Below are 21,383 nucleotides of genomic sequence, written 5' to 3' on the forward strand. Positions count from 1 at the left end.
TCCCCAGACCACAATGCCATACAAAAGTTTAGAATAGAACAGGGAACAATATATTGATTGCTTTAGCCAAAGAGGTAGAAGAGAAGCTATTTTTCTAATACATCCAAAAGTCTTCGCAAGTTCGGAGAGCAGATGATTGACATGAGGGGTCCAAGACAACTCTTCACTAAACCATACCCCGAGGAACTTTTGCACACTTCCTTGGTCTAAAATGTGTCCTCTGTACTGTAAGTTAATCACTTTTATGCTTATTGATTGGCTTAAACATCATGTACTTCGTTTTGGGTGCTAGGTCGCACAAAAGCTTTCCTACTACCATTTTTATATATCGAATTATCGATATATCGAACTATGCTGCGATCCATTACGAAATCCGGGTTCGACTGTATATCCGGGTTCGACTGTATATGTTGCTCAAGTAAATTTCTTGGCCTGGATAGGAGATATACCCGTTACTAATCACAGTTGTGTGTACCTTTCAGGAACACGCTGGACGGTCCCTTTTCCTCTTGTTCAGCGCCATTAAGCACCAAGTGGAGAAGGGTCCAGTGGACGCTGTGACCCACGACGCCCGCTATTCACTCTCTGAAGAGAGGCTACTCAGAGAGCAGATAGAGTACTCTACTGTGGTAAGGCTTTTTTCTTTGCTGACTGCCAGAATTCTAGCAAGAGACATCAGCAGGAGCTGTGTCTAGCTAAAGTGGTGTCAATCAGGGAAATAGGATTTAAGCATTGTACTCGGAATATCTGGCATTTTTCCTCGCGATCCAATTCCACTCAGAGGTGCTCTTCGAGTTTAATTCCGTATAATACCGGTATTAGTAATTATGTCTAATAATTTTGTACAAAATAAATGCAATGCCGTTATTGACAATGGCAATGTCACGCCACAAAAAAATAATTTATCAGTACAAGAAATGGTGGCGCGTCTCTCGCTAAGGGACTCAACCGCAGATCGAGTGCTGGCGTTGCTTTCAACATAGCCATAGACAACACATCGCACGGGATAATTTTCTGGAAAACTGGCAAGCACATCCTTAAGAGTCACTGGAAAAAATATTCAGTAACGCTACTTTCCCGTGAGTTACGCTACCATCTGCCGGATAGAGGCGGCAACGGAAAGCAAAGTGATAAGTTTGCTTTATAATCTTTCCGGCAGATGGCGACACTATGCCACTTTGCTAAATTTTATTTAGTTTTGCTTTGTTGCCGATTGTCGCGGGAGGTACAAGGCGCTGTACGTTAGCGAACCGATGAGCGTGCCATGCGGTAAAAACGGGACAAAAACAGTTTTACGTGCATTGTACACATTTTTTGTAAATATATATTTATTGCATTCAGTCAGAAATGTAACGATGCGGGCATGAATAAGCCATTTCTGCACCACCCGGTAGTAGCATGAAGCATGAATTGACGTCATGCAAACAAAATTTATCAGGAGAATTTGAATACACGCTCTCCTACCACTAAACAGTGGTGAAGGTGCGGATGTCAGCTGACATTTGAAATTTAATGAAAATATGCTATTGGGTAGGGCACTAAAAATTACTGGAATATATTGTGGGCGCATTGCTTTTTCGTGGTGCGCGTGAATTCTTGGTAAAATGTAAAGACAAATCTGCCTTAAAAGTATGTATTTAATTGTCTTTTGCCTCCAGTCGTTCTTCCAAAACTACTTCAAGGCAACAATCTGTATTAATAATTAATCTAATGCAGGCGCGACCAACCGTTTGAAGCATGCTGATGAAATTCCACTTGCAGGCATTATGCAGCACATGTGTGGCGGTGATTTTAATAATATTGCTGACTTCTTCTCCACGTATCGGAGCAATTAAAGTAGCAGCACATTTATTACACTTGGAGCTTGTGCGCTAATGCATGGGTTAGAAATTTTCTCACTGGCAATACAATAAACGCAACATTTTTTAGATTGTAGAGTAGGCAACTGAACACTTCTTAGCTTTTTACAAATGTAAGTGTCATGTGGTTTCGACATCATATATTATCATTTATATAAATTCCGAAATGTTGAACACATATGACAAGCCTTAAAGAGTGGCATGAGCAAGTCGCATGTTTCGACGTGTGCAAGATGACCGAGTCATTCTTTGGTACTACCTTGCCAGGATAAGGGATGCACAAGAGCTTTGTTATCAATGTATTTACATGCATTAAATTAGCTTTGAGCCAATCTGGGCCAATCTGTGAATCGGATAGTATCTTCTTGTTCGAAAAAAAGAGCGGTGTACTAACTGGAACTAGGTGGAACAGAGAGGATGTCGTCAGCACACTAATAATTCTGTGAAGTAACGTTTAGCAAAGTAATTGACATAAAGCTTAAACAGAAGGGGTAACTAAATGGAGACAGGAGGGACTCCGCACTGCAGGTACATGTTAGCTCTTGGCAGACGTCCAAATCTTAGAATGTCGAAGCGCTCTTGCAAATAGTTGCACAGCAACGACAAGAATGGTTGTTTGAATCCGTATTAAAGAAGCTTGTTGTACAGTATTTCACAACCGAAAGTGTTAAATGCGTTGTGAAGGTATTAGAAAAGGTAAAATGCTATTCCATTTCTTTGCGAAGTCGAATGTGATGTATTGGAAATATTTTCTGGTAGAGACTCTCCATGTTCCATGAGTATGTTATTTTTTTTTGTTATGAATCAGTTGGTTAAAAACCAATAAGCCTTTCAAGAATCAGAAGTACACAGGGAACACTAGGGACAGGCTGGTACATTAATATGCCAGTTTTTTTTTTTTACCCCATTTCAACACCGGATTTACCCTGGCCTGCTTTTAAGTATGTATAGCAGTACCACACTTTCACTTATTTGATTCAGCAATATGAACAGCACATATTTCAAAACGCGGAAGTTCTTAAGAATGTCATCTATATATAAATAATAAGTCAGTTGTATTTCTGCTTAGGCAAGGACAAAATGGTTATAACGTGCGGTTCAGTTACCGAAGACTGAAAAGCGGAGGCAGCTTGTCATGTCTAGATAAACAAGGGTGTGTTTAAAACTGTCATGGACTTGTGCGAAGAAAAGAAATTATATAAATTATCGGCCTGACTCTGTTAAGTAGCTCCAAAGTTTCGTGGCATAGTTTCCTGAATTGATGGTCGCTCTTAACTTCTTACTCTGAACAGAGGATGGGTCACATGAGACAGTTATCTGGTGTTCTCACACTTAGTAATTGCATATCTTTAGTGTCGAGCCACAAGAAAAATGATTGAAAATACTGAATTGCTTAGTAAAGATAGGCATTAAGTTACAATGTTCCACAAATTTTAATCGCTTTTCGCACGAGCAAGTCCGAACGGCATCAACGGTCTGAGCAGCGTTAGCTGTTTAAACAAGTTGACAACCATCCTTTTTTAACATCTCCCCGCAGGTCATTCAAATTGTACAGGAAGATCAGGATGAGAAAGTCTTCTGCCGCGTCAACGACTGCGATACCATCAGCCAAGTAAAGGCCAAGGTTTTGGACTCGCTGTACAAGAATACGCCGTGCTCAATGAGGCCACTGATATCTGAAGTTGACCTGGGTAAGCGAAAGACATGTAACCGGAGACGTAACCGGACCAACACGGCACAATGATGTGAATCAACCGATGAGAGCGAAGCGGAAGCGCACAATTAGGGGCTTTCCATTAATGAATACGAGATTGTTCATACGATAAAAGTCCGCTAATATCTCAGACGGTCAGGTTAAGCCTTTTGAGGCGATAAAAATGAGATTTTTTTGTTTGTGATCTATTTATCAGTACGAACAAACGCTATCGTTGAATAGCGCGCTACACAAGTCCATTTAATTTCAAGGCGTGAACACCACAGAACGTGTAGTTCGAGGAATGATCCTGACCGGCTATGATCATGAATGCGCCGACGTTTCAGCTGCGGCTTAGAAAATACTGCGTACTACTAAACTTTGAATCCGACTTGCGGATATCATCAAAATTTCCGCCATCGTCATCGGCATCACAATTATTATAAATACGGCAAATTATGCAAGTAACTGAGATCTGTAGGCTAGAATGTTCAGCATGAAACATAGTTTCGAGTGTTTCTCTCAGAATTTTAAGCGCAATCCGCCAGGTATTATTATCGAAAAATAAAAAGGCGCGTAAAACGTTCCGCCGTAAAGTGTGACTGCGTTTCGTTTCTCGCTCAGAATGGCGGCACGGAAGAGGCGGCCACCTGGTTCTGCAGGACGAGGACCTCACGACCAAGACGGTGCACGGATGCGTGAAGCTGAACACGCTTGCGCACTACGGCATCCACGACTCCGCTATCATGAGCTTGGTCAACAAGAAGAGACGCTACTGCAAGAACGGTGCGCATTCTTAGTAGCGCCGCGCTTCGGGCCACGTTCACTTGTCTCGTGGTCTTCGTCAACTTTAAACAACGCGATATCCTGCAATACCAGCGGAAAAAACGGTCTGAAAGAACATTTTCTCTTCCAAAAACCCCGCAACTTTGGCAGAAAATACAGACGTGTGAGAGCTCGCATTTTTGAAAACGAGGTGAACTTGCACTTTCCTTATCCCCTTATAAATACGATACAGAAGGTATGCCGCGGTTTCCCGAATGCACTACTGCTGCTGCCAGTGAGGTCTTTATGACATTTTGCGTGTTTCAGTGGATGAATGCAAGGAATCGTCACTTTGGTATTTCACTGCGTGCAGCTTGTATTATCACATAGGTACAAGATTCAAATAGCTTATCCGTCTAGTCTTTTCGCTATGACCGAAGAAGGTACTTCAAATGTCTTCTCTCGTTAAGACATTTAAATATCTGCTGATGGCGTTCACTTAAATACTAGCCCTACGGTCTTCTGCTGAATTGAAGCGCGCACACTATCGAGCAGCGCCGTAAAAAACAGTGCAATAATTGGTCTGCTTTTTTGTATTTCTTTCGTTATTTTCGTCTTGCCTTGCATCAGTTTTTAATAAGATTTCGCTATGGAGTTACCTTTTTTAAGAGCATTAGCTTTTACTACTTACATTTCCTCGTTTCGCGTCCGTTCTTCCGTCAGCTCTCTGATTTCAAGATGTCGGCTAAATCACATGATCATAGCCGTAATACCTCAGGTCAGCAAATCTCTGGTCAGAAAATTGTGACATCCCATCACGCGACCGCGCGCAAGCGCGCACAGTCGTCGGACCGGCACGACGGCCCGATTACACTCCATGCAGGCGTTCCGCTATATATGTAAGTACCGTCTGAGTGGGTGCCGAGACTGATGCTACTTGGGGTCGCCATTGGTGACAAAATTCTTACCTACCCGTTCGGCATTTATACATGCACTTTCAGGACACTGAAAAGAAATCATCATTTGATGCATCACGCACAGCACAACTCGGTGATTTATTGTTTTCCTTAATGGTCTTTTGAAAAGAAAGAGATTCTAAACAATTCAGTCTTCGCAGTGAATGCACGAACCTTAAAGCATGGTCAGCATGGCTAGATTTGTAAAAAGGTTGTTGCATATAGTTTTTGCGGCCAACTCCAGCACCTGAACGATAGGTGAAAGCAAAGAGCTTCACACGCGCTTATTTCGCACTTTCGTGCACCTTCGTGCAGAAGGTGTGAGAAGCGCATCTTCCGGATAAACGGTATCGAAAGCAGCGCTCGTCGATTCTTCGTCTCGTGTTCTCGTCTGCGTTCTACGCTTTTAACTTCAGGATGAAAAACCAACAAGCACAAGCTGCTGTGCAAACAGAAGACGTGAGCGATAACAATCGCAAATGCACGCCCCGCAAAGTTTGTCTCTTTCAGCGTGCGAGAAGACAAAGATCAAAGGCCTTGCTATCATTAGCAAAGCACCATCGGCCCACCAAATGCATGCTGAATCATGCCACTGAGGCGTTTCAGTTCCTTATGCTAACTTGTTCTATATTTCTTAAAACTGCATGACTCGCCTGATCCTCTCTATGCAATTTTTTCATATTGAAGTTTATTTTCGGACCACATTTGCACGTCAAGACAGAAATTGGCGAAAAAAAAAATGGCAGACAAGCAACTTTCTTAAATAACCAGAAAGGCTGTCAGTTTCTCAGAGAGGCAAGCTTGGGGACTTGTCATTCGTTTATTGTGGAGCAGGCTTCTTCGTATTTTTCTTGTAGTTACAGCAGAAGGTGAGCGGCCATCTGCTGTAATGAGCTCTTTTTTTTTTCTGGGCACACAAACGGCACAAAAGTTATAAGGCACCAAGCATATCAAACAGTGCTGATTTCGTCACTACACGGCAGCCTTGTTTGCTGTGATTTCTGTTCAGTCTCGAAAAGCACTTGCTACATCGAAAACAACTTCTCAGGTCTTTCACCAGTCATTTCGGCGCAAGCCTGCATTGTAGACCTAAAATTCCGTAGTGCCTTTTACGTGGGAAAACATGACGCGAATACCATGGATCAATCTCGCCGTCTTTTAGAGTTTGGAGCTGAACTCCCCCGCCTAAGCAAAACGCGTCTACTAGGAGGACTATCAGTGGCGTTGTATAACAGTATCATGCCGTAAGCTGAAAAAATCAGTTCTTAGCGGTCGCAAGCTAAGATCGTTTCGAGCACACATCTGTGTTCTTGTGTGGCATAACTTATGTGGCATTTCTACTTAGGTCATGGCTTAATTTTCACTTACCTCGACCATCGAGTTCTCCTCTATATCTCGTGAGCTCACATGAGCCCCAGAAGGTTGAATGTCATTTCCCCTTCGAGATATTACACACATAGTGTATTTTTCGTATTCTAAACAAGGATTTCCTTTGCTTTAATGCCACATTCGCACTGGATGTCCCTTCAGCTAGACATGTACGCTCCAGAGATCACAGCTACATGAATAATGTTTTCGATGCCGAAGAAGTCGTCTGACGTTTTTTTTATAGAGGTATTTTAGAACGGGAACAATTCTGAATAACAGCAAGGTGAATAATTCCCCCAGAATAGGGTCAAGGATGTAGTTAGCTCTTCTGAGAATCAAAAAATCGAACTTCGACACCGTATCGCGCCATGCGGTGGCATGAGAGCCAGTTAATGTTCACAGAAAACCAACCGCTGTTCGACAACCCACTTGTTTAACGTCAGAAGTGCGCGCATACTGCAACGCTTCTATGTGATTTTATAGGTCGAGCTACGTCAACTAGCCCTTTTTAACACCTTTTAAGTAGGCGCACTTTCAGCGGTAGCAGGAGGTGCTAAATACTTTTCTAATTAAATGAGACTCTTATTAATCCGTAAGCATTAGAAGGATCAGTGCGAGCGGAAATTTCAAGCGCCGTCTGTCAATAGCCAATGGCAGGTTTTCCAATCTTCCACTATGGACAGTTGGCAACCTGCCCACCGGGCTACGAGCGGACTTAATATATTACCTGTGCGAACTTATTTCACTACCCAGGATATAACAAGCCTTAGTATGCCACATCGGGTATAGCAAACTTAATGCCACCTCGGGTACAACGACCTCGGATATACTGAAACTAAGTAGCTGACTCCTCGAATATAACGAACTTTCCTCTCTGGACCTTCTGGACCTCGGATATAACGAACTTTAGTGCGTCAACTCCACCTCAAATACAACGAACGTTTGGCTGCCAACGCATTAAGAAGATCAACTGAGGATCTCCTAAGAGTTTTTTTTTTCTTTCGTTGAGACACCGAAGTTGTTCTTTAGCTCTAGGTAACACACTTTATCCAGGCGGCTTTAGTTGCTTTTGCTCGCTAACTGCTAAATCTACATTCTGTTAACCTGAATGCCAGTTCGGACAAATAAATGAATTAAACTCGTCGAATGCAAAGCTCAACTCTAAATTATGCATTTAAGTGCTCTAGGAACTAAAGCAAAGTTAGGAATATTATCATGGCACACAGTGTTTGCGTAAGTAGCAATGAAAACGGGTGTAAAAACACCGGTTCGTTTTACTCGCTCTTGTGGAATGTCTAAGGTAAGGAACCGCCCTCAGGTACACGGCAAGCACACAATGAAATACTTGTTTGTTTTCTTTTGACTCTGATGCGTAGGCACGGCCACGTACGGGACCATCAGCCCCCTGCCGTCGCGCAACAACAACTATGAGAGCCACTACGGCGGCGCCGTCAAGTACTGGCACCTCGTTAAACCCGTTGACGACCGCCAGGAGTCGCAGCAGGAGCAGAGACACAAGGCCATCCCGGAGATATTCCTCACCCGGCTGCTGTCCACGAAGGTGAAAAACGCGATTCTCTCAGCTCAGCACCTTCAGCGCGTGCTCAGCTCTTCGCCAAGAGAGGAAGAAGCACTCGTTACGAGAGAAATGACTGATGTGACCACGCGCAACAAGATAAACGCTCGCGGCAAGGCAAGCACCGTTCGCGGCGGAGACCTTAGAAGCGGTGCTCGTCAGCTTTGAGAAGAGTTTACTAGCAGCAGCGCTATACTGCGAACTGAAAAAAAAAATATATTGCAAAGGTTGAATAATCGTATTTGCGAACACAGCGCGGATGACACAGCGGATGACCGAACATACTACCAGACCAAACTCTGTCAGTTTCAGTAAAGCTAACTGTTTTCAAGGAGGGATACTTTTCACCGCTCCAATAAAGAGGTCTAGACAGCGCATATCTTGTCCCTATTATCGATTGCGATAAAAATTATTCTGCCTTGAAAACATGAGCAAACTAGTCCTGAAACAAATGGAGCAAAAAAAAGCTAACTGTTGCAGAGCGAATAGCTTTTCACGAACATTTTTTATCATGCCCTTGATGTGCTGTTACTTCTGGCCACAACCGATGTTAAACATCGTTAGCAAAAAAAAAAGGCATACTGACAAAGAATCAAATGACGCCGTTGCACCTAAACGCATCACCCCAGCGCCACCTCACTTCATGTTGATCACGTCGCTAACTGCAGCTCTCCGCCTACACCGCACTGAGTTTCTTCGGAAGTATAACCTTTGGGTGCAGCGAAGCCTCATAAGTAGGACATAATGGACGGTCATATGAAAGTACAAGAACGACCCGCGGGGAGGTGTTGTCAGACGTTTCCGTTCCCCTTACTTTATCAAGGGCAATCATGATGAGACTCGCAGTTATAAGCATCGGTCCTTACACTTGATTACAAAGCAGTCCCATATGGATAGCATACCTTATGGACCTCCTTCACCCCGCGACGTCACGAAGATGCGGTGGCGCTGATGTTAGCAGCGACTTTCGCATGGTAGGCAAAACAGGTTCCGCTTTCCAGTGCCTACCGCAGCTGCCGCAGCTACCGGCGGCTGCTTCAAGCCTGTGCACTGCAGAAGCAGCATGTATTGACCAGCTGCGTCACTGCTTGATCCGCGTAGTAGCATAAAAAATATTAAACTAGCCTCGATAGGTTTCTCGCGCATAAATGCCGCATTCGGAAACTGACTAACAGGCATTGGGCCACGGTAGTAAAGCGCGAAGTCTTGGAGTCGATAGGCACTGCCACTCAATGCACTTAATAGCATGCAAGTTACTGCGTTCATTCACCTGAACTTCAGGATAGTAGGCTGATAATTGCTCAAGGAAAAAAAAGACATATGCAGCGGCACACGTACTTATCACCTTGAGCCGGAGTGCACGGGGCGCCGACAGGTTCACTCGCCCCCAAGGAATGCGTTTTTTTTTGTTAATAGCACACCATGTTTTAATGGCGCGTTTTATTACATTTATTATTTACTTGAAACTGTTTCTTGATATGACGACATAAGTATTTCATTCGAGTAGAAAGAAGTCTGGTAAGTTGTGTCAATCTTGCGCGGTCGCGTTGGTGTGCTTAGAATAGCGTACCTTAGTGTGCTAAACGCCATATGCTTTTTCATTGCATCATGCATGTGTCATGTTTCATGAGGTAGTACATGATCGCGAAGCTTGTTTGGAAAGAAGCAGTCGCAGGCGTGCCACTAACAGACACGTGGCGAGATTGAGAGGGGACGCGGCAATGAAAAGTGTTTTCGTTATTCATTCTTGCAATATGTAACTAAACTTGGTGCAAATATGAAATTCCTACGCTAGTTTCAGTAATTCCTTATATTTATAGCTATACCTGGTGCAGTTCTGGGTAATTATAATTAACACCGTCGTCAAGTCCCCCCAAGGTCTCAAATAATTGAGTAGATAGTGCGCAGTTTTTTCAGTATATATCAGTACTTATCAGTACTTATGCATGCATAGTTACATGAAAACGTTTCTTACAAGAAATAACTAACACAGTATACTTACTGCACGTGTAGGGAAAAAAAATCTAGAGATTTATTACGCTCCTCAACGTCTCAGGAATAGTTTGCGACAAAGGGAATCATTTGATTTTCATGCGAATTACGAAGGTGAGTGATCCAGTCGCAGAAAATGTGAGAGGTCAGAAAACGAACCTTTAAGTTCATTCCCTCGTTTACGGCATCTTCGCTTTCGCTTTGGTTAAAGAAATGCGGCACTGAAATCAAAGAAATTACCTCACAATTTTTTACGACCACACTTCTAAAAAGCGTAATTTATAATATTGTACTCAATATTTTGCTATAATTTTTCATCACGAAACTAGACTTCGGGGCTAGGAAAGAAAATAATTCTAGAAATCAAAAATTTTCACCAAATCGACCAGCTTGACAAGAGGACAAGTCGGCCTGGCTGGTGCGTGGTCGTGCGGCTAAAAACAGCTCTAAGCGAGACAGGAGATCAGGGACACGACGCTGTCCCCACTTTTCGCACAGCGCGAAACGTACGTATGTCAGCTGACGATAAGCGCATGTCTGCTCCGACGAAACAAGGCCAGCGCTTCCCCTCACTATTGTCCTAGTGCAGAGTGCAAAACTAGTGCAGTGACACTAGTGCAGAGTGTCAAAACTTGTTTTATTCAATGCCTAGCGCATAAATAAACGGCAGGAACGCTTTCTACATGTTTACTGCTAACCATATGTACAATACAGTGGCAAAATATTTCTCTTTATAGGCCGCACGTGGCCAACGCGAGCTCGTGTACTTCAACAAATTACAAGTTGGAAGCATCGACCATTGCTATGATTCGCAGAAACTGGAAACTCGCCTACAAGCCTTGAAAACCCGCGCTCAACACCTATCCGCGACGCCACTCCCCGACCTTTTGCCAACCACGAGCTCGCTAGCGACTGCAGCGCCACCTCGCTTGTTTACAAACATGCAGGAGGTCTATATTTTACCCCACAATACAAGAAGTAGTTCTTTCTCCTGTGTGCAGGGTCGCAAAAAAAAAAATGTCTGCTTTCCATGTACTGCTTTCACTTCACCTACTAGGTAGCTCTACCAAAGCTAAGCTTGCTTACGTGATTATGTACTTGTTCCTGCAGGGCACCATCCAAAAATTTGTCGACGACTTTCTGCACAACATCCTGACCGTGAACGAGGCACTTCCTTGCGCCGTCAAGTGGCTGTTCGACCTTCTGGACTCAACTGCGTCAACATACGGCATAGTCGATCCCGAGGTGTCCCATGCCTGGAAGAGCAACAGGTTGGCATCTCTCTTCGGCTTTGTTGTCGAAAGCTGATACAGCCTGGTATCAGTTACCTTGCAGTCTAGAAGGCAAGGTTTTATTGTTTACGGGTGTTTAACGTCCCAAAGCGACTCAGGCTAAGATGGACGCCGTAGTGAAGATATTCGGAAATTTCGACCACCTGGGGTTCTTAAACGTGCGCTGACATCGTACAGTACACGGGCTTCTATAATTTCGCCTCCATCGAAATTCGGCCGCAGCGGCCGGGATCGAACCCGCGTCTTGGGGGTCAGCATCCCAGCGCCATACCTCTGAGTCACAGCCGCGGCTAGAGGGCAAGGGCTTTATACCTGACGCGTTCTTTAAAACAGTTTCTCCAGTTTTCAGGCGAACGGCGTTAAAATACTAGAGGATTGCAAGAAAATGATAATTAGAAAAGTAATGTCTTGTATTCAGTGATGCAAATAGATAGTGCCCGAGCAAGGAGCTATGGCTGTATGCATGCGCGTATCTAAGGAGGGCCCGAGGAGCTCGCCCCCGCCCGGAAATCGAGCTCAACCGGAAGTTTCTCGTTAAGCATGCCCCCCCCCCCTCCCCCTCACCATCCATCACCTTCCGGGGAACAATAAATGTTTCGGATCTCTCCCGAAAAAAATTTCTGGCTATATTCCTGGCTGTATGTATGCGGCTTTCAACTGCCAGCACTTATGACAACAAACTATGTAAAAAAAACTCCACATGAACATTTCTTTTTTTTGGCGGGGGGGGGGGGGGGGGAGTTGACGGGACTTACCACTGTGTTGCGCTGCGCGAAACAAGGTATCATATGAGGCCTAAGTTGTATTGTCTCTGCGATATGAGGTTTTTCCCCAACCGTAGTTAGCGCACTAAGATTCATTGCGAGCACTGATTTCGTTGTTTTTACTTTTCTGCTTTTCAGCTTGCCTCTGCGTTTCTGGGTCAACCTAGTCAAGAATCCTGACTTCATTTTCGACATTGAGAAGACGCCAATCTTAGATGCTTGTCTTTCCGTAATTGCACAGACATTCATGGATGCATGTTCAACAACAGAGCACAGACTTGGGAAGGTACGAATCGTCAAGTTGTTTGCAAGCATGCAATGTACTGAACGGAGGTGCCTGTAAGCCATTAATGAGATGTATGAACTAAAGAAACTTCCAGTTAAGGGTTGTCTGAGAAAAAAACTGAACAAGCAGCAGAATTAATGAGGCTGCGGGAAAAGGGGTTTAAAAACAACAACAAAATTAAAGGTTTTCACGCACTATAAAAAATAGAAACAGCAAACAGTTTTTTTCTTGGAAAGCATCTTTCTGTCGCATGCTTGAATGTGAAGTAGAAAAGCAGGCTTAGGTAAATGATAGTGTTTATTCACTTGCGGCAACAGTATAAGACAGTATAAGACTAGTGCAGTGACTGTTTGCAATTGAAGACGTTGGTCTCCCTACATATGCAGCTTCTGTAATCAGGAAGCGACACTCAGCACAACCGCAAATCGAAAAAATCTCTATGTTCAGAGTTTCGAAGTGAATGTTCTTGTGGACCAGCTTCAGGGGTCCGGGCACAAAATCTCTCTCGAAGCAAGCTTGCTTGAGAAAACGGTTGCTGACGGCGACACCTGCATTTGACATTTAACTTTTAGAGCTCGTGAAAGCTCTATTTTGAGTGAAATTACCGTATTTTTTAATTGCACGCGGTAATAAATCAATAGAGGCTAACTTCAAATTCTCCTCAGTATCTCGTTGACGCCGTCACGAGAGATACTATGATACAGTCGAACCTCGTTATAACAAAACGCTTTATAACGAAATGATTGATGTAATGAAGGAATGACTATTCCCCTTGGAATCTCGGTAAACACGGCTATAACTAAGCTTCCACTATAACGAAGTAATCACGGGGCCCCTTCAACTTCGTTATAACGAGGTTAAACTGTATACGTATATCTTGTGCCTCTCTATAAATCGGCAGAACTTCAGGTGAAAAAAAAAAACAATTTCTCGAAACGTTCATGGGCTTCATTTGCAGGACTCTCCATCCAACAAGTTACTGTTTGCGAGAGATATTCCGAGTTATAGAAGATTGGTGTGCAAGTTCTATCAGGACATAGCTGCCCTGCCTCCGATCTCGGACCAAGAGATGCGAGCTGCTATGCACTCCTTATCAGCTGTAAGTGATCTCTATCGCTTGTTCAGAACGTAGACTGCGAAAATTCAGAAAAAAACGGCCGGAACACCTCATTGATGTCCTGTTCTCTTCTTTGCCTTTCACGCAGGCACATGCTGGGGAGGTTGATGTCCTGAATGCCTTGAAAGAGTTATATATTTATGTAACAAAATACTCCGAACAGGTAAGCAACGACGGTTGTGCTATTGTGACCCAACGACACCTTTTCCTATGGATTGCAATGAATACGCCGAAAAGGGGGGTGTATGCACTGATTCGGAGAGAAAGAGATTAAGCAGAGTTGAAGATAAACGACAGCGACCGGGCAAGTCAGCGTTGGCATCGAGATAACGGATGTATTATAGCATCAATGATTACAGGAAAACCTAGTAAAAAAATTGCATTGTTTCTGCTAGCTATGCTGCCTTAGCGTGTGAGGCGCTCTCGAGAGACATGGAGCATATTATTGGGCATTGTTACTTGTATGAGGGATTTAAACCCACTCCACTGAAGTTTTCCTGCGGAGGCTCTTACTACTATACTAAGTTTCATACATCAGGTGCAACGCTGTCAAAGCTGGCGCTCTTGTTAGCGCTGCCTGCATCCGCGACCAAAAAGTAGTGCGTTCATTGTGGCGAGCGCAACATAGTAAATGATTTGCCTGCAGGCTTGCTACATGACACATGTGGCATGACCTTGATTAAAGCACCCTTATTTGTGACGACACTCTGTCGCTTTCTCGTGCCCTAGACCATTCGGTACCAGAACAAGCGCGGAGTAACACGCCTCCATTTATTTTCCCGTGCGGACTACTTCCACACCTTTTATTGCGTTGCATCTGATCTATGAAACGGAGTATAAGCGTTTAGGTTAAGAAAAATATCCGTGCTTAAAGGAGATTTTGAAGATTCCCACTGAAGCCAAGTCACCTCGAGTGTCAGTACAATTAGCCATTTAATTCTTGGTATATCTTTTGCAGGTCAGAAAATTTTATGGTTCAAGCTTTCTACCGGGCTTGTTTGAATTAAAAAAGCTGCCGTTGTATGCAATCATGGCTGCGGTTTTGATTACAAGAGTTTGTGTTTGCTGATGGTTAGTTGCAACTGTTCGGGATACCCTTGTAATTAACTTCTGTGGAGTATGCCAATATTGCCAATATTTTCCCATTGTGTCCTTGTTATCTGCGGCTTATTCAGTAAGTGCAAATAAATTACTGGAAGATATTAATATTGCATTATTTCCGATATGCTGCGCACAATGCCGTCGTACAAAGAACTTCTAATGTTTCGTAGTGCAATTATTTGCTCCAAGAACCAATTACAACCTGCCGTACTGCATGCAAAAACCTTCAGTCTAGTTTAAACCTGTCGCTTTGCAGCTGCCGGGCACGAACCCGAAATATCACTCACGGCTTTTCCGAACTTGTTTACTGTCACCGCATCTGCTTTCAAACGAACAAATATTATAGTTGGCAGTTCATTAAGGACCAAACATTTAGTTTAAACGCATTTTGAAACTCACTGTGTGCCTCTTACCGGAGATGGAAAAGTTGCCTACTATCCTTATGCGTTTTGCGAAGTTCTCCACATCTAACGCGATATCAAATGTTGATGGAAATGTCAGTGGTATACCGTGATCGGTATTACTAATGGTGTTAATTAAGGGACGTTATTAGTGCGGGGCTCAATGTCGATATTTCATAGTTTGATGCTCTTGAATGGTTTTTTGCGCAGATCCTCGAAGCACTCGAAGACGACGAGGCGTGCCAGGAGTTGCAGCTGGCGCAAAGACTAGAGACTGTGGCATGCACGTTGAGCGCAGAGCGAACTTTGCCATGCTAGAACAGTCCTCGATTGCCACTGCGGACAGTGCTGACGAACCCCAACGCCCTCCGCTGCAAGAGCGTCTCCACGATCCCGGGGCCTTTCGCACAGCGTGTCTCTCAAGCGCGCGCGCACGCGTCGTACCAGCGCCAAGCCATGTGATCAACCTCCACTTGTACAGAACTCATAACACGGCGGACATTTCTCATTGTGGTGCTTGCGGCGTTGACTCTTCTGGCTGTGCAGTGAACTGGGACACTGTGTCTTGGTTTTTTCTTCTTCCTTGTTGTTCTGGTGGGGGATCTGTGGCGCGTGCTTGTGTGTGCGTCTGTGTTTTCTTCATCCAGAAAACCCACATTCGTGCCTGACTGTGCGCCCGCTAGCTGGTAAAGGAAGCTGAGCGATTTCCAACTAATTCGAAGTCTACGGCGCGTGCTAAAAAATGCGCGCGAAGCGATGAGGCAGGGTGTTTTGTACTTTATAAAGGAAAGGGGAGGACTTATTCTTTCCTAGGCGCGAGTTGTTCTGCGGCCTGGCGTCGTGCACCTGGTCGGCAAGCTCTTGGGCTTACCGACCAGAGGCACTGTGTGTGATGCGTTTCGTCTTGAAACAAAAACCAAACCAAAACAACAAACAAACCAAGTACTCAGGATTTTTGTAAAGTTGTACCTGGCTAGACATCTTGTCCTTAAGAATTAATTGCAGCAGAGACGTGTACATTTGCTTTTTGCAGCAGACTCACGAGGCGTAATCTACGAGGGCATCACTCAACAGTAGATTGTAGTCGATTACGCATGGAAGAGTGGTATTTTCGAGTATTTTCGGATTTTATTGTTGCACTACTTATGCTAATCTGGCAGTAAGGCTGTCTTTGTGCAATTATAAATTATTTTACCGGCGCAGAAACGAACTTAGGATGCAAAACAAATGGCAGAAGTGTTGCATTTGTTATCACATCACGCTCTTTAACTTCTGGAAAAAGTTAAAAAAAACTGTCAGAAGTTTTAAAATACGCTCGAGGTATTACATACTAAGTCAACGCTAATTTTATTGTCATTTCCTGGGTACTTCCGTCACAACAAAATCATTACGAAAAATAGATGCAAGGGAGTTGAATGCAGTGATAGCAAAGTTTGTAAAATTGACCATGATTACTGGTTTTCTATTTGCGGTTGATAGCTGATGAAAGAAAAATCAGACTTCATTACACGCGCAGCCTTACTAAGAAACACATCTGGGACAACGTTGGTACAGGCAGCATGCTTTGAAGTTCTATAGAGTAAATTGCTGGGCTGGTTGGTTCATAATGCACAGGTTGTGGAACCAGCGAAACTGACGCAGGGAAAGGCAAAGAGGCACACATACAACCCCGCTGGTGTTGTATGTATGCCTCTTTGTTCTTAACCGGCATCACTTTCGCTGGTTCCGCCACCCGTTCGAAGTTCTGTACTACACAGTATTATGGCACACCGAGGGACTAATGCAGCACAAAACTTTGAAGCAGCTTAGAACATTGTTCTAAAAAAGGAGCACACACTTTATCAGTAGTGCACGCCACACACTGTCAGCCTGCGTCACAGAGAGAAAGCATTATGCTCTGATGTGCTACGCTACAGTGTCAGAGACGACTTGGCACCGCTGGCCATTACGGCGGCATATACTGTCCGTGAAGATAACTATTCTCACAACCAAGTTATCATAGCAACCAGGCAGCTAGCACTGTGAGACACGTGGACCCTGAAAAGTACATGCATCTCAGCTCGCTGATGTTGGGCTATGCGACGTTATTTGGACGCCTCTTCGCGCCAGTAGCAATGGCTGTTTACCCTCCTCTACGTTCTTCCCAGCCGAAAATGGTGACGAAAAATCTTGTTGTTACGACATCAATTGAAAAAAAGTTTGAAACAGTTTGAAAAAAAGTCGCTTCTGATATGCAGCAGGACTATTTAATGCTTAATGGGCGGCTCTCACGATGAGACGTTCTTTCTCTGAAGCACAGTTGCCATGCAACGAGAACCTTTGCTTTGACAGAAGCTAGTGACATTATAACGATTTCGTCATAAGATGTAAAATTTTCTTTCGACGCGACTTCAAGCTCTTTGTCGTCATTTTCATCGGGCTTGCTCCGGGGCCTCTGTCCACACATGCGCATTCTGTGTGTGTAGGAGGTGGTGAGAGTCCCATTGCCAGAAACAGGGTCCTAAATGTTCTTTTGTGCATGTCTTATGCACCTGTAATCTAAACACGTTGAGCTGCCTTGTCGATGTTTGCTGTCGTGGCCGCGCCTGAAACGCAGCAGCAAGAGGCGAAGACAGAAGTGCTGTGTGTGACTGAGCAGTGGTACTTAATTTGTTTTCATAGGGAAAGTGCTTTGTCTTCTCACACTCACCTTCGTCGCATGTGGCAGTGTCGGCGAAAATAGTTTTCATTTCAAGGCTATTTTTTTACGAAAAGAGAAGAATCAAGGACACTCACCGTATTCCTTTGTGAAGTATGTTGTGAATAAAGAGAATGACGGCTTCAGGCGCTAGTGCGAAGAAGTGCAAGTGTTCCTTTATTAGCATTAGCTACACTTGCTGTGCTACCGAGTAAGTGGCAGTCCTCAAACGTCATACATTTCATTTTGCTGCCAAAAACGACAACGCATTCATTTTTAGTGCAATGAACGTTCCTGCCATCCTAGAAGTAGCATTTGATACATTTGCAGCGTCCAAAAATGTTCCGACTGTTTGTTGGTTGTAAAATAAGTGTAGTGGTAATGCCGGCTGCAGGCAGGAACCAAGTGTTCTGTCAACTGGTGAGTGTGATGATTTCGCTCGGACTACGGCTACATACAGACCAACCACAAGCAACGCATGAGAGGACGCACAGCTGGTCACATACCGTATGCAACTTTATTGTTTTGAAAAGTACGGACAACTTTGTGATGACTTTATTGGCAAGCGAACCCACAGATTAGGCTGTATCGAGCGTGAGTACAGCTGTCCATTTTCTTGAATTATTATCAAAAACAAGCTTGGCTTTGTCCGATGAGCTTTCTCAACTTGTCGTCGTTCTGAAAGGCAGGGTATAAAGGAATGCAAGGAATTTATGAAAAATTAAGTGGTTATTGAGGTCATCTCGCCTATGAAATCTTCACGATATCAATTGGCGAATTGAAGCGCACAAACACAATATCTCGCGCTATTGATCACTTTTTAGAACTTCATCATGCTTCCAAAGGTAGTGTGCATACAAGACGATGCCTTCGAGACTTTCACCATTGAATCTTACCAGGACCTAATTTAATGAACAGGCGCGGAAAAAAGTAAACGGAGCACGCTATCGGCTTCCAACATTTTTCGCGCCTTGCCCAATAGTAATTGCAAGTCATGGTGCATCCGTACTGGTAGGGGACGCCAGTGCGCTTTCTCATGAATGAACAACATTTCTTCATTCCTTATGGGAAGACGTGTTTCCACTTAGAACGAAATTTCGTGCTCCGCTTACTTATGTCCGCGCGGGTACATCCAACTGAACCTCTGTCTTTTAATCATGACTTAACATGGCTAAAAAAAATTATCGTGGTGCTAAACCGCCAGGCCCAGCATACACGCGGTCATACCGATCCTTGAAAAAGTGATATAAACTTTCATTTTAGTGGTATTATCTTGTATTTTTCGCGGATAACCGCAAACTCACCTTCGAGACTAAAGCAAGAAGCCAATATAGCAGTCCTGGCATTGGGGAGGGCAAAGAACAGGGTTCAGGCACTCCTTCTTGCAGAAACTCGGGCATTTCTTGGCCGGCGCCGCCATCGCGACAGCGAGCAAGCAGAGGGCGAGTATTGCGATGAACATAATCTGACGCAATGTCAGCATGATGGCTGGAAAAGATACACGCGAGCGATAAGCCACGGATTCCAGTGTTAGGTTTCTAGAACACTCAGAGATATGGGTATATTTGCACGGTTTCCAATCGTTTCCAAGAACAGCAGCTATGCATAGATGCTCGCACACCTTTTAGAACCTGTAATTAAAGAAAAATATTAAGCTCTTCGCTGTCTAGATATGCAGCCCCACATTGAGGGGTTCACAGTGCAGGCAGCTAAGGGAAGAACAGAACACCACCTTCATAGCATGCGTACTCTCGTGCAGTGGCAAGCGAAGCCGATCCGTTCGCTCCACCATGGGTTCGAAACCCGGTCGAGGCAATATTTTAGTTCTGCGCCCTCAAGGTAAGCGACGCCACAAGATTGTTGGTTGGGTTCGACCCCATTAAGTAGAGCTTTCGCACTCAAATAGCATACAAGGGATACAACACAGTTGATTTAGGTAAAAAAAATTATACGCTGTCAATAACTGCTAATAACTGTCAGCTAGTCTACCTATGCAGAGTACACACCGCGCACCACTAGTGCAGAACTGGGAGTCACTAACCTTGTTTATGCACGCAGTTTGCGGGAGTCGTGGCAGACGTGCTGAGTCCTCGGGGAGAAGTGCTGGTTTAGGCCGCGCGTGCCAGTCCGTGGGGAGCTATCGGCCGCCGTTATCTCATGCTTGTGCTTCTCCTGTCTTTTATGGGAAATACGCGCCAAGATAAGCGTCAGCCGTTAGTGCAACGCAACGCCTGTTCACATGCTCCTGGATATCGCTTGCTCCTCAAACCTGACGTTCTCTTTGTTGCCGTGTACACTGGTAACAGCTAAACGCAGCAGCATGCGTTTAAAGGGTATAGTTCAGAAACGGGTACCAGTTGCTTGCGAACAAACAAAACTACACACTGCGAAAAGCGGTCACAGTATTCCCTGTTCTATTCAGTATTGCGCTGTTTTCAATTTCTTAACCACGAATGTGCATTGCATTGTCAAGAAATCAATCTTCCTTAAAAAATTAGAAACACTATAAATCTAGTTAAAGAACACAATGTCACTGCCATGGCGCCCCGCGAATCGGCTATTTACAAGAAGTTCTCTGTACAGCGCATGGCCACCTGTACTAAAAAATGGAGAAATACTTTATGACCCAAAAGTACGTTCATTTAAGATGGCTAAGTAGCTAAGGATGTGTCCTTAGCAGTAGAAGTTATACCTCGAAATTATTATCAATAAATAACACGCAATGCTCATATATTGCGCGCGCAGACAAAAAAACAAATCCTTCTACGCAAAATGACAGAGGAGCTGAAGAAAATATAAGTGTACGTTCACAAAACAAAAATAAACGATGCTGTTTGCACATTTGGAACTAACCGGCGTTGGTGCAGGCATGATTTCTTCCCTCTGAGACCAGCGCAATCTAACGAAGCTGCTCCTGGTAGAGCCAGAATGCGCTAATACAAGCAATGAAACCCCAGTACCGCTGACCACAGTGTAACTGAGGTTCTGTAGCTGGTGAATTTTCCAAAAGCACTCATTGCCTCTCAGTTGCCTATTGCACTGTCCTTCACGTGCCCTGAGAGCCAAAAATATTTTCACTAACTCCGTACTCAGCAAAGTGAAGATAATCAAGATTAAAAAGGTCGTTACCTAGTTTACCACCTTTGCTTCCATCTGCCTTGCTCGCGATAAATGCCTCAGGCGTAGCCTACCGGCGAGGAACCCATGCCAATACAAGAAATGTGATGAAAAAAAAAAAACGAACAACTTTTCTGTGCGCGCGTTAGCTTCCTTTCAGCCTTCGTCGCCCGTGCAGAAATCAGGGAAGCTCTCGAGCAGAGTAGAAGGGGCACCTCCGGCGGTCGCAGCGCCAAAGGCTCTGAGTAAGCAAGACTCGAGAAGTGCAAACGAATAGCGCTGGCGAATTTTGATGGGCACGTGCTTCAGCTGTGCTTGCATAGGAAAGATGCTGGGCTTCTCCGCAAGGAGGACGTGACACGCCTGGACCAGATGAAAATAAAGTATAGAGACACTTGACTTCTGAGGCCCGAACTACA

At 44.3% G+C, this 21,383-nt stretch overlaps 1 protein-coding gene and 1 long non-coding RNA gene across 2 annotated transcripts in view; one reads left to right on the forward strand and one right to left on the reverse strand.

The window, feature by feature from the left end:
- Nucleotides 1-18,005, forward strand: part of LOC144098521 (plexin-B-like) — a 192,377-nt gene extending 174,372 nt beyond the window's left edge. Inside the window, exons 30-38 of the mRNA XM_077631226.1 lie at nucleotides 483-629; nucleotides 3,397-3,550; nucleotides 4,177-4,338; nucleotides 8,018-8,202; nucleotides 11,320-11,480; nucleotides 12,404-12,551; nucleotides 13,510-13,650; nucleotides 13,757-13,831; nucleotides 15,381-18,005. Coding sequence (XP_077487352.1) covers nucleotides 483-629; nucleotides 3,397-3,550; nucleotides 4,177-4,338; nucleotides 8,018-8,202; nucleotides 11,320-11,480; nucleotides 12,404-12,551; nucleotides 13,510-13,650; nucleotides 13,757-13,831; nucleotides 15,381-15,488 — 1,281 coding nt within the window. The 3' untranslated portion in view covers nucleotides 15,489-18,005. The remainder of the gene's footprint in view (nucleotides 1-482; nucleotides 630-3,396; nucleotides 3,551-4,176; nucleotides 4,339-8,017; nucleotides 8,203-11,319; nucleotides 11,481-12,403; nucleotides 12,552-13,509; nucleotides 13,651-13,756; nucleotides 13,832-15,380) is intronic.
- Nucleotides 18,006-18,342: 337 nt separating this feature from the next.
- On the reverse strand, nucleotides 18,343-20,017 carry LOC144098522 (uncharacterized). Its single transcript, XR_013307194.1, has 3 exons — nucleotides 19,889-20,017; nucleotides 19,152-19,335; nucleotides 18,343-18,525 (listed from the first exon to the last, which is right to left on the reverse strand). It is a non-coding gene; the product is annotated as an uncharacterized LOC144098522 (long non-coding RNA).
- Between the last annotated feature and the right edge of the window lie 1,366 nt (nucleotides 20,018-21,383).

This window comes from Amblyomma americanum, chromosome 7, assembly GCF_052857255.1.
Source record: "Amblyomma americanum isolate KBUSLIRL-KWMA chromosome 7, ASM5285725v1, whole genome shotgun sequence".
Taxonomy (NCBI): Eukaryota; Metazoa; Arthropoda; class Arachnida; order Ixodida; family Ixodidae; genus Amblyomma; species Amblyomma americanum.